Source organism: Doryrhamphus excisus, chromosome 8 (assembly GCF_030265055.1).
Source record: "Doryrhamphus excisus isolate RoL2022-K1 chromosome 8, RoL_Dexc_1.0, whole genome shotgun sequence".
In the NCBI taxonomy this organism is placed as follows: domain Eukaryota; kingdom Metazoa; phylum Chordata; class Actinopteri; order Syngnathiformes; family Syngnathidae; genus Doryrhamphus; species Doryrhamphus excisus.
Window position 1 is genome coordinate 15,414,193 of NC_080473.1, and position 13,401 is coordinate 15,427,593.

At 38.9% G+C, this 13,401-nt stretch overlaps 1 protein-coding gene across 2 annotated transcripts; it reads left to right on the forward strand.

Moving 5' to 3' along the window:
* The first annotated feature begins 569 nt into the window (after positions 1 to 569).
* On the forward strand, positions 570 to 12,560 carry pcsk7 (proprotein convertase subtilisin/kexin type 7). 2 transcript variants are annotated; one of them, XM_058080927.1, is made up of 17 exons: positions 570 to 691; positions 1,440 to 1,711; positions 2,143 to 2,364; positions 2,526 to 2,660; positions 2,916 to 3,081; positions 3,159 to 3,249; positions 3,347 to 3,401; positions 4,700 to 4,838; positions 4,923 to 5,023; positions 7,029 to 7,196; positions 7,376 to 7,480; positions 7,915 to 8,017; positions 9,350 to 9,506; positions 9,600 to 9,694; positions 9,795 to 9,900; positions 11,338 to 11,455; positions 11,578 to 12,560. In XM_058080927.1, the coding sequence occupies exons 2-17, from the start codon at positions 1,478 to 1,480 to the stop codon at positions 11,854 to 11,856; spliced, it is 2,274 nt and encodes a 757-aa protein (XP_057936910.1). In that variant the 5' UTR covers positions 570 to 691; positions 1,440 to 1,477; the 3' UTR covers positions 11,857 to 12,560. The 2 variants fall into 2 exon arrangements, with proteins under 2 accessions (XP_057936910.1, XP_057936909.1); XM_058080926.1 differs by lacking the exon at positions 570 to 691 and adding an exon at positions 700 to 1,138.
* Positions 12,561 to 13,401: the final 841 nt, after the last annotated feature.

Consider the following 13,401-nt stretch of genomic DNA (forward strand, 5'->3'; position numbering starts at 1 on the left):
GTGACGTCATCATTCAAATACATCTTATCCCCCTGAATGTGTCCCCTCTCTTTGTGTAAGTGCATGTCTTTTTTTTAGATTCAAACTATAGTCATATCATCGTAATTTGCATTTATTTTTGCGTGAGGATGTTATAGTTGCTCGAAATTCTGAATTTGAATTCACATAATAGAAGATCAGGACTGGTCAGTTTTTGGCGTTAGAAAGAAAGTAGTTCCGGCAAACTGGTGGGGTCATAAAAGTCAAAAGTTTAGCTTCCTACAACAATATGCGTTCAAAACAAACATCACTCGGTGTAAGTTTCTCTCACTTTGCGATGCCGCCTGTCCTTTATTGTATGTGTTTTTCAATGTTTACATAAATTAGATTGAAGACCGCTGCGACGCGAGAGCTAGCAAGAGCACTGAAAAACAACAGTGGACATGCGGAATTGTTGTGTGTATTGAAGTGGGGACGGCACATTTAAAATATATATATTAAAATTTATAAAATTTTTACAACACGGTGCAACTTTAACGAAATTAAACCAGCTACGAAAAGAAAACTGGATACATTTTTAAAACTTAAGCATATTGACGTACACGGTCACGTGCCGGGTGACGTCAGACGCACAGGTCGCGACCCGTTTATTGCGGAAGTGACAACAAACATTTCGACAGAATCACGAGAGAAAATTAACTGAATTTTCAAGGTGGGTGACGAAAAAGCGGTTACATTGCTTAATACAAATATACTCTTTTATTCTGACCAAAGGCAAAAAAATAACGTTTTGGCGAACGTACTACATTAGCAGCACTACTGTTTTGCTAGGCTATACTGATCAACTTCGCAGTTACAGTTGAAAGGCTAGTGTTTATAAGTGTTTTTAAGTGTTTTTTTTAAGCTTTCAGTGTCAGTTATGTGTATACCTAACGTGTCTTACGAGCGAAACAAAAATACACCTGTCGGCTAAACAGAGAGCGACATTCGTTTCATTAATTAACCACAAGACCATTTTACAGTGTCAACAGTACGTTACATACTGTATTATGCACGTATAACCATATCCGGTATATGTGGTTGTATATGTGTTTGTTTGCTTCGTCACAATCAAACAAGATGATGAAAGATCCGAGTTACTGCATACTATACCCCAAAGGTAAAATTTTCATGTACTATATAATCTGAATATAATATCATCTGTTTTGTACTGCTTGTTTTGGAGGCTTTTCTTACAAATTTCCCCACTGAGGGACGAATAAAGGCATATCTTAACCGATAAGGTCATACAAACGACCATTTATCAGTACATATTCAGTACTAAAGTACAATAAGTACAATGGTGGTTTAATTTTATCCTCCACAGTGACTCCCACAGACTATAGTGGGACAAGATCTGAATGCAGAAGACCTTGAGTTACCAGGACCTTTTATATTCTTTCTTGTTGTCTCACATCCAGGTTGGTGTTCAGATGAGGAAGGTTCACCTTATTTTGCGATGGCGCCTCCCCATTTTTCCACATTCCTTTTCCTTCTTTGTCTCTCCTTTTTTGCTGTTTTGCTTCTGACCCACTTGCCTTCCGTCGCCCCGTCATCACCCTTACCCCAATCACCTTCATCACCTTCCTGTGGCCCAGGTCAGTCTTGGGCTGTCCTGCTCCACGCTGAACCACATCATGAAGATGAAAGTGGCGAACAGAGATATTTGAAACTGGATATGATTGCAAACCAGGTACTGTGCTTTATTAACGTTTAGTGGCTTGGTGTTTATCTTCCCCTTATATTCAGGTAGACAGTCACCTGACTTAAATTGCTGCTAATAACTTAACAAATTTCGCTCAGTCAACTGTGATGAGCATAAATAGAACAGCTTGGTGAGTAAAGGTTCAGACAACTGATGCTAATAATGAAAAGGTTTGGACACCCCTACACAAAGGCAATGTCAGCTAACTGTTGTCTGTAATACTATTGATTTATTTAACAGGAGACATTTCATGAAACTGCAGTAACACTGTCACATACAAATACTATTATTACGTCTTTGCATATGTATCAAAATGAAATAGTCACTTCCTATTTTATTCTTTACCACTTCCTCTGCCATCAATGATGTGTCATTGTTTTAAACTGCAGACAAAAATGAGTTGTACTTTGCCGTTCCAGGTGGCAGAACAGGCTGGCCTGCACAACCACGGCCAGATTGGACAGTTAGAAGGCCACTATTTGCTGTGTTCGTCTCAGCCTCCTCACGTTCAGAGAACGCATGCATCAGATGTTCTCGCAACCCACCCCGATGTCCTTTGGTACTCTCAGGAGAGGGTTCTCAGTCGCTCCAAAAGATCCATGGCCTTCAATGACCCAAGATACCCCAAACAGTGGCACCTGGTAAGGTTATAGGAAAGGGTTGTACAGTACAATGTTCTGTATATCATGTTGCAAGTTGATGTACAAATTACAATTAAATTAAAATGTATAAAAAGTTCAAACAGACACATCCTTCAAATGACATTATCCTTGTTGACTTTCTTTATTTCCTTGTGTTGAAGCATAATGACGTCAATAAGGCGATGGACATCAATGTAACAGGAGTGTGGGAGCGTAACATCACCGGCCAAGGTGTGACAGTGGTGGTGGTTGATGACGGCGTACAACACACCCATCAAGACATAAAACCCAATTATGTGAGTCAACATTTAATGAGCACGAATAATGTCTCTATGCCAACAAATAATTACCTTCAAGATGTACATCAAGCTCTTGTCTTTGAAGGAAGGTGCATTTATTATTTCCAATATTGTCTTAGTTGTGTAGCTTGATTTCAGTTTATTGAAATTAAAATATTTGATGTGGTTTTTCTGCGTACAGCAGAAAGCATTATTTTTTCCTTTTTTTTTAATTTTTTTTTAAACACACTAATTTATTGATTTTGTGTTAAGAGTCCAGAGGGCAGCTATGACCTGAACTCTAATGATCCGGACCCCATGCCCCACCCAGATGTGCACAGCGACAATCACCACGGGACTCGATGTGCGGGTGAGATCGCTGCTGTCCCAAACAACAGCTTTTGCGCTGTGGGCGTGGCGTATGGCAGTAAAGTGGCAGGTACACAGTAAAGATGATATAGGTTGAGTGAGATATAAGTCATTTGGGCTGAAACATCCCATCTTTTATATCCTCAGGTATCAGGGTCCTGGATGGCCCACTGACAGATAGCCTGGAAGCCATAGCCTTCAACAAACACTACCAAGTTAACGACATCTACAGCTGCAGGTAGCTCACTCTGCCTATGTGACTCTCTTTTGTATTTTTGGTAGTAAATCCATTTCTAGAATATTGTGAAAGGCTGATGTGCATTGTGGTCTTTTAGTTGGGGCCCTGATGATGATGGACACACTGTGGATGGACCTCATCACTTGGGAAAGGTGAGAGACACTGGTAGTATCTAGGCCAGGGGTCTCAAACATGCGACCCGCGGGCCAAATGTGGCCCGCAGGACACTAGTTTGAGGCCCCCGCCTTGATATGAAAGTTTAATGTTAGTGCGGCCCACGTAAGTTTGATATGGATGCTGTATGGTATCATGTACCCAGAAAAAATTATTACGTTTGATTAATGTTCATGTTAAAGGTTAAATAACTGTTAATAGTTATCCTCCCTATCCGCGTGGAAGTGGTAAGGTTTTGGCTTTCTAAGTTTGAAGGAAATAACCCGTTTAGGTCGCTAGCTATCTAGTTTGTGAGTTAACATGTGTCTCAGTTGCGCAATATGTTGTAAATAAAAAGAGTATAAATGTGACTATAGTCGTGTTTTGTCATGTCTACAGGGCTCTAATAATGCTTTGTTCATTTTAATCTGAAAAAAATCATTTGTCTACCCACCAACTATATGTGGTTTCTTAAGTTTTTATTATTTACTGTTTTATTATTATTATTATATTTATTTATTACTGATTGATTGATTTTCTTTATTCTTGATTTGTTTATTTATTTTTCATCTTATTTTGTGCAGAAAGATAAAAATTAAGATATTTGAGAACAGTGGAATGTTTTATCAGAGCTTTTATTGTAGAACATTTGAACCAAAGCAAAGTTTTTTTCATTTTTCTGTTTTTAATAAATACGTTTTTTAGTTTTTTTTTTTGGAAAACCTGATGCGGCCCAGTCTCGCCCAGACCCTAGCTCCAGTGGCCCCCAAGTAAATTGAGTTTGAGACCCCTGATCTAGACTGATTATCACTCTCATGTAATCTATATGAAGTATCAAGTATCAGATTTGTACTAGTCCCCGGGCACCACACCTTTTGTCTTTTAAGACTAATGTAGTGTTTGAATAGTTTGCTTTCATTTATACTTTAATGACTGTCAAGAATGCCATACAGTATTTGTATTTATACAGTTACTGACAATTAGATGGAAAAAATGATTGGTCTTAGTGGTGTGACTGTATCTGAAAGGTAAGATGAGGATGGCTGATAAATTTGCTGCCTCATACTGCAGTGTGGACCAGTAGAGGGCAGTACATCCCAGCAGATTGCATACAACACTGGTATCCAAACTTTTTCTAGTGAGGTCCACATACTAAAAAAATCAAAGTCTGCATGAGCTACTTTAATATTTAGTATAAAAAGTATGGGTATCACAAGATCTCACAAGATTAAAACGAGACGAGATGTTTTCGTTCAGAAAAAAAGTGAAGTAAAATACAAATTTTTGAACTCCACAGGCTGCGCTCCAGCATGGAGTCATTGCCGGAAGACGTGGCTTTGGAAGCATCTTTGTGGTCGCCAGTGGAAACGGAGGTCAATACAACGACAACTGCAACTATGACGGATACGCCAACTCCATCTATACCATCACCATCGGTATAATTGGGTCTCAAAGTGTGCAACTTTGCGTTAGCTTAGACACATCCATGACTAATTGTTTACCCACTGTGTACGATGCAGGGGCTGTTGACGAGAATGGCAGGATGCCCTTTTACGCAGAAGAGTGTGCATCCATGCTGGCTGTCACTTTCAGCAGCGGTGGGAACAAGATGAGGAGCATTGTAGGTCACATGAAGTGCTTTCATTTAGTTTGATCATTTTGTGAGCCAGTTATCATCAAATGACAACTGTTGTGTTGTGAAAACAAACGAGTAGACTAGTAGATTTGACACATGATTATTTTCATCTTTAAATGAACAACTGTTCGAAACACCAATAGGTAAAACAAGATGAGGATGTTGTGTGTTTTTGGTAAGAAATTGTGTTTCTAATTAGACTATACAACATTCTAGATCAGGGGTGGGCAAACTACGGCCCGGGGGCCACATCCGGCCCGCCAAGTGTTTGAATACGGCCCGCCCGTTCTTTCCAAAGTATTTCATTTAAAGTCAACATACAAGCTGGCGTCATGGCTTGAGACAACATTTTCATGGTTTGGCGGTTTTATCAATTTCGTTATTTGATGCGGTCTGTTGTTTACAAAGTGAAAAAAGGGACACAAGCACATAATAATAATAATAATAATAATAATATTAAATAATACATTTATTCTTATTATTATAAATTTATAATGCACTTTACATCAAATAAATGATCTCAAAGTGCACATATAGCAGATTGCATAACACTTTTACAGATACAATAATTTCATTATTTGATGTGGTCTGTTATTTACAAAGTGCTCCTGAAAAAAGGGACACAGGCACATAATAATAATAATAACAAATAATAATAATATAAAATAATAATAACAAATAATATAAAATAATACTAAATTTATTCTTCTTATTATAAATTTATAACGCACTTTACATCATCATAATAATAAAAATAATATAAAATAATAAAAAATAATATCAAATAATACATTTATTCTAAATATTATAAATTTATAACGTACTTTACATCAAATAAATGATCTTAAAGTGCACATATAGCAGATTGCATAACACTTTTACAGATACAATAATTTCATTATTTGATGTGGTCTGTTATTTACAAAGTGCTCCTGAAAAAAGGGACACAAGCATATAATAATAATAATAATACAATTAATAATAATAAATAATAATAATACAAATAATAATACATTTATTATGATACATTTATAACGCACTTTACATCAAATAAATGATCTCAAAGTGCCCATAAAGCAGATTGCATGACACTTTTACAGATACAATAATTCCAGCTGGACTGTTATGTGTAAAATATCGAGTCTGGCCCCTCGTCAATTTTGTTAAATCAATGCGGCCCGCCAGTCAAAAAGTTTGCCCACCCCTGTTCTAGATAATAGTCCAGTGACTATACTATACAGTGACTGTACATACAAATTGCATCATCAATCAGTAGTAGTTTTACTATTTATTATAAGAAACTATTTTTATCTGTTACCATGAAAGTTGTTGACGGGGTAATTGGCCTTTAGTAGCTACTTACTTTTATTTGGAGCTGTTTGTCACCTGTCACTATGGAAACGGCTCGCACCAGGAATATCATTTCCTCGGGGAAAAGAGCTTTGTCGGAATCGCCTCTCTCTGGAGAACGCTGATGCACAAGTTGACCAGAGTGTGCTTGTGGGCCAAGTGTTTGCAAACCCACAAGTAGAAATATCAATGGTTAAATTATGTCATTGCAGAAAGACAAGACTGCATCTTCACCCTCATTTTCAGCTGCTCGGCTGGACCTTATCGGTCTAACTAAATGTACAGCAGACTGTGTGTTTGCACAGAAAGCGATAATGCTAAAGTGTAAACATACATGCAACAGTGATTAGCTTCCTGAACCCTTGAGTGGTGCTTGAACAGCTGCCTAGAAAAATCTCGTCTGCTTTCTGTGTGTTAATTGAAAGTGTTGAAAAGTCCTCCCTCGATTTGCCACAAAAGTGCTCTGAGCTTTTGAAGTTGCTGCTAATGACCTGGATGGTCTGTGGCGCGCATACGTACGTACTCCTGCATTTCTTCTGTTTGGTCTCCGAGCAGGACGGCTACAACCTCAATACTGTTTATACCATACAAGGATCTCAACGGTGGTATAGCATCCTCTCAAGCCATCTGTCTCCTATAGGTGACATCAGACTGGTCTATGCAACAGGGGACCGGCTGTACAGAGGGCCACACTGGCACGTCAGCTGCTGCCCCCCTGGCGGCCGGAATGGTGGCTCTCATGCTGCAGGTCCGACCGTGTCTTAGCTGGCGGGACATCCAGCACATCATTAGCTTCACTGCCACCAAGGTAAACCTTAAATGAGCGTGTAGTAGGTAGTACATCATAGTCTTGTTGAATTGTTGTACCTGAATTCAAATGCAATAACACATTTGATATTACTTTGCTGATGTATATGGACATTATATTTACATTGGTAGGTAAAATACTCTTTCTGCTTTCATCTGAATTGAACATTGTCATAACAGTGTGACAACAGTTCAGACTGGAGGGTGAACGGAGCAGGTTTCCATCACAGCCATCAGCATGGTTTTGGCCTTCTCAATGCATGGAAACTCGTTAACGCTGCCAAGGTATACACAAGTTACATACACAAGTCGCATACAGACAAATCAGAGAGCAGGTTCACAGCCACGGGGCGGCTGAGGGCCGATGAACCAATACACAAACAAGCGCACACGATTGCCCCACGACAGTTACATTTGATTACTGTAAAATCAATCACAGAGCTCTAAAAGATTTAGATATAGAAAGGGCATTTAGATATAGAAAGGGCATGCTGTTGTATCAATAAGATAATGTGATAAGACTATATAGGTTGTTGTGATATGGCATAGTAAAAAATACAATGTAATAAAATGCACTTGACCTTAGGCTAGGGTGCGCCCTGAAATAATGGCACAGGAAACACTGAACAGTAATTAAGATATCCGTTCAATTGAGTTAATGTATACATATATTTTTGTTCTGCCCCGATGAGATGTTTGTACTCTGTCGTGCCTTACAGATATGGGAGTCTGTGCCATTTCTGGTGTCCTATCAGAGCTCAGTAAAAGAGGAGAAAGTGTCCATTCCGATCTATCCCATGGATCTGGTTCACACGTGGACAGGTAACGTTTATGTGTAGCGGCGTCTTTCTCTCAGCTCTGCATTCAACAGTTAACTACTACAATGCAGCGACTATGCAGCCACCACCCTCCTCTCCCTCCTCCCTTTTCCTCAGTCAGTCTGGGCCTCCATATTAGGTAATGTTCTTCTGTTTGTGTTTGGCTGCGTCCACACTGAAATACTTGGCGACATGTCTCCTCTGCATTGCTATGGTCTGTAGACGTACTCTCTCTATTTGCAATACAGGTTGCTCGTTTTTTTTGGATTGTGCACTTTTGACATGGCACAAATTTGATTGTGTCTGCTTTTTCACACACAGTTTGGTGCTTGTGATGATGTCATCAGAGCAGAAATATTTCCTTTTCTTCATCTCATTTCCTCTCTCCCGTCAGCTGCCTTCCCACTTTGCCCGCCTCTTAGTGTTCAGGCTCACTGCCCGGATGCGTGTTCAGTATTGAATATCTTAGATACTTTAGGCTTTTGCCTTTACTCTATAACGTATAATTTGTCAAATTCAATCATTTCATCCAAGTTAGACATGTCATTTGTTCTCCAAAGTCATCCACTCCTACATTTGTTTACATTTACTGTGTTCCATCATCCTTAAATTTTCTAGATCTTCCCATTAACTCATCATCTTCACCTCTGTTTACACTCCTCACTGTATCCATCCACTTCCCTCCCAGGCCCTAAGATGTTTGCAGCCTTACATGGTCAAATAGCACATTGGCTCATTAGTACCGTAGTTCAGACAATACAAAGGGATTGTCTCATTGGGAATCTTGGTTGGGAGGACCGCTGGGGGAAGAGGTGAGGAGTCATTTTTAAAAAATGACTCCAAATTGTCCATAGGTATGAATGTGAGTGTGAATGGTTGTTTGTCTATATGTGCCCTGTGATTGGCTGGCCACCAGTCCAGGGTGTACCCCGCCTCTCGCCCGAAGACAGCTGGGATAGGCTCCAGCACCTCCCGCGAACCTCGTGAGGAAAAAGCGGTAGAAAATGAATTAATGAATGAGTTGTTGACAAATCTTCTGGAAATGTTGAACCAGAAAGTAATGTGCTGCGAAAGGTAATTAAAAATGACTGGAGACCAGTCCAGGGTGTACCCCGCCTCTCACCCGAAGTCAGCTGGGATAGGCTCCAGCATACCCCCTTGACCCTAAAGAGGATAATCGCCATAAAAATGTGTGTTTTTCCTACAGAGAAATTGTGGTGTTGTAAAACATTTTCCTGGTCGTGTATAAAAAATCTCAGTGTTTTTGTGGGTTTTGGTTTTCCTGTACTATAGAATATGAATACCGTAACTCTTGTCTGTGTCTCTCCCCGCTCAGTCACAGCTGCTGATCTGGAACAGTCTGGGATGCAGACGCTGGAGCATGTAGCTGTTACGGTGACGATAACCCACCCTTGCCGTGGCAACCTGGAGATCGTGTTGTTCTGTCCTAGCGGTATTCCATCCGTCATCGGGGCTCGCCGGGCTGTTGACAGGTTAATCCTCATTTTTCTCTACACTCACATTTTTTTTTTTGATGCATCCAAGTCATACTTGTGGTTTGCCTCTTCTTCTTCTTTCGCACACAGAGACTCTGCAGGCTACCAGGACTGGACCTTCTCTACTGTGCGTTGCTGGGGGGAGGAGGCGCAAGGCCAGTACCACCTCAAGATATCCGACCATAGTAAGATAAAATGACACACACTAGAAATGATAACACATAAAGTCTATATATGTTGGTCTTTGTAATGTTAATTGGGCTACTAATTCATCTGTCAATGTAGAGGAGCCATCATCACGGCAGTGTGCCAGTGTGGGGGAGTTACGGCAGTGGAAGTTGACTCTGTATGGGTCTTCTATGACCTTCAAGGAGGTCAAAGACAGGCAGAGGTAGGACCTTAAATGGATTCCTTATCAGTTCAAAGTAGCGAGATTCATGGATGTTTGTGCATTTATCTTTGGAGGATTTAAAAAAAGAAACACAACTCAATAAATTGGAACTTGCAAAAGTTACTGGATTTCAGAAGTTAAATTAAAACCATTGTAACGGATGACATTTTGACAATAACGTAATTTAGTGTGAAAAAAAAAAACATTTCAAAATGCATCTGCATTGATTTCTAACACATTTAAATGAAGTTTTCATCCAGTCATATTTTTTTCATTGCACTTTTCTTAAAATGTTAACGTCTCGCCTCGTCTTGTTCTTGTGGTTCAGACTCCTGCATCGTCTTGTCTCTTGAGTTGTAATAGCAATAAGATATAACTTTAAAAAATATGTCGAATTTAGCTTTGACATTTTGAATTGAACTTCTAAAACAAAGAAACTTTTGAAAGATATTCTAATGCAGGGGTCTCAAACTCAATTTACCTGGGGGCCACTGGAGCTAGGGTCTGGGCAAGGCTGGGCCGCATCAGGTTTTCAAAAAAAAAAACGCATTTATTAAAAACAGAAAAATATACAAACTTTTTCAGTGCTTTGGTTCCGATTTTCTACAATAAAAGCTCTGATAAAACATTCCACTGTTCTCAAATATCTTGATTTTTATTTTTCTGCACAAAATAAAATGAAAAATAAATAAACAAATCAAGAATAAAGAAAATCAATCAATCAGTAATAAATAAATATAATAATAATAATAATAAAACGGCAAATAATAAAAACTGGTGGTGGGTAGACAAATGATTTTTTTCAGATTAAAATGAACAAAGCATTATTAGAGCCCTGTAGACATGACAAAACACGACTATAGTCACATTTATACTCTTTTTATTTACAACATATTGCGCAACTGCAGGGTCTTGAGACACATGCTAACTCGCAAACTAGAGAGCTAGCGACCTAAACGGTAGCCTTCAAGTTATTTCCTTTCAACTTAAATAGCCAAAAACTTACCACTTCCACATGGATAGGGAGGATAACTATTAACAGTTATTTAACCTTTAACATGAACATTAATCAAACGTAATAATGTTTTCTGGGTACATGATACCATACAGCATCCATATCAAACTTGCGCGGGCCGCACTAACATTAAACTTTCATATCAAGGCAGGGGGCCTCAAACTAGTGTCCTGCGTGCCACATTTGGCCCGCGGGCCGCGTGTTTGAGACCCCTGTTCTAATGTATTCATATATGTATTCTCATGTACCATCCACATAATCTTCCACAAAACCCAGGTTTATGTGTCAGCCATGACATTTTGGTGCTAATCCCATTCAAATGTTTGATACATTTTCACTTTTGCTGTTGAAGACTTTATGGCGTGAATTAGCATTGATACATTTTTACTAAGCTTTACTACTGTACGTCCAATCAATGACAGGCTGGTGGAGGAGGCCATGAGTGGCAAATACCTGGACAGCAACTTTTCCCTGCCTTGTCCCCCAGGCCTTGATATTCCAGCAGAGATTATCAGCCCATTCACCTCCAACAGCCTCAAGGTATGTTGCCTCAAAAAAAAAAAAAACGTTTAGGCCACAACTAGTCACTAGTCACAAGTAAATGTTAAAATTGTTTATTTTCTGAACATTGTCACTGTCCTTTCATCGATCCTTTCCTGCAGTTTCTGCTGTTGCTCGGCTGCTTCGCTTTGTTCTGGTCTCTCTACTACATACTGGAGGCCACCATGGCCCACCTGGACCTCAGAGGCCTCTTGTGTCAGTTCTGGAGGCACCGAGGCCACAAAGTCAGGAGGTTGCGTCGAGGGAGAGGAGTGGAGGAGGCGTTGGAAGAGGACGAGTTTGGAGACGACGAGGAGACGAACGTTCGGGTGGAGCTGCATGCGCTGCTGGACTCCGGGGCCAAGGCGCCACTCACCAATGGAGGGATGCCGGCAACATAGCGATGAGCCTTGAAGGTGGGTCTGAAGTGCTCCTTGGATTTCTCAGGCATTCCTCGCACCCTTTTTCCCCCACCCACTTTGCTCCAGTGTGGTAATGACGGGTGAAGGAACAAATTACAGAAGAACTTGATTGAAAGAATAAGACGCGGGTGTTCCTGTGCACTTGACAGAAAGCGTGTAGGATTTTAACGAAGTTGATGCTTCCAGAAGGAAGAGCTACGTGTCATCTGGGGTTATCAAACCAAGATAAACATAATATATGCACTTTACCGAAGCGTGCTGTGTGTGTGTGAGTGTGAGAGTGTTGTGGAAATGACTGTGAGCAAGGTCTTCCGCTAAAGTGTCCTCAATTCAGAATTCAACTGTGGTACTGCTATATTTTAGGAAAAATATATTTTTGACATGGCAAACTGCATTTGACATAAAGCTGCAGGATTTTTACCCGTGGCGAAGCAACTACTGGGAAAAAAAACTTGACATTCATTTTGACATTGAAATGTGGAATAGTACTGTATATTTTTATTCAAGTGTCACAAATATATGCCTTATACATTTTATATAATTTATGCTGGCTCTAAAATTGTGTTTATTGCTTTTATACAAAACATTCTCATTGGACTGTAGTACAGTTAAAGAGAAGAGTTGGAAGTCGTGTTTTGCTGTGCAAGTCACATGAACAAATGATAATAAAGGACTTGATGGAATATCTGCTGTTTGGAACGTTTTTCCCTAATATTCTGCCCCTTTTATGTTGCTAAATGATGTTGTGAACCACATTTTTGTTTTCATTAGATTCAGGTATTAAGATGTGAATTAAAATATGTTGGAAAATAAAGAGTCATCCCCATGAGGTACTGTAGGAAACTAGTTTCCCATCCCTACTTTACTCTGGATTAGATACACGTTATTACATTTGAAAACACTTTAAAATAATGTTATTTTAGGAGCATAAAATTTAAATATATAAAAAAAAGTTGTAATTTTTGGAAGATTTGGTTAAGGAAAACGTTTTGATTGGTTGGTAAATTCAAACAGCAGAAAGGGGAAAAACAGCTGTAATATTACAAGAATAAAATCTAAATATTAAGAGAAAAAGGCTGCATTTTAATATAACATTTTCTAATTTTACAAGAATAAACTTGTAATATTGTTGGAAAAAATGCCATTTTAGTAGTGTTTGGTAGAAATATTAAAACAAAGTAAAATTCTAATCTTGAAAATTGGGGCAAAAGTTACAATATTTGAATCAGGTAAAAATATTATATATATATGAATATAATCATAATATTATGAGACGAAAGTTTAAGTAGATGGAAAATAAAACAGCAGAAATGGGGAAAAATGACCAAGTTTATGAGAATAAAACATGAAGAGAAAAAAAGTTGCATAATAAACTCATAATATTATGAAGTGGTTATTAAGTGTTATTTTTTTTAAGTCATTCCCAGAAAAAATTGGAAAATTAGATTGAAGAAAGTTGAAATATTTCGGAAAAGAAGGGCAAAAAGTTCATATAATAATGCGCTTTTCACCAATATCACAAAG

Excerpts from the sequence above, each read along its gene's own strand:
- pcsk7 (XM_058080926.1), top strand. The coding sequence starts at position 1,054 with ATGTGGTTGTATATGTGTTTGTTTGCTTCGTCACAATCAAACAAGATG. Across the intron at positions 1,139-1,439 it reads CTGCATACTATACCCCAAAG|GTTGGTGTTCAGATGAGGAA; the intron begins GTAAAATTTTCA and ends TCTCACATCCAG. Across the intron at positions 11,456-11,577 it reads TCACCTCCAACAGCCTCAAG|TTTCTGCTGTTGCTCGGCTG; the intron begins GTATGTTGCCTC and ends CCTTTCCTGCAG.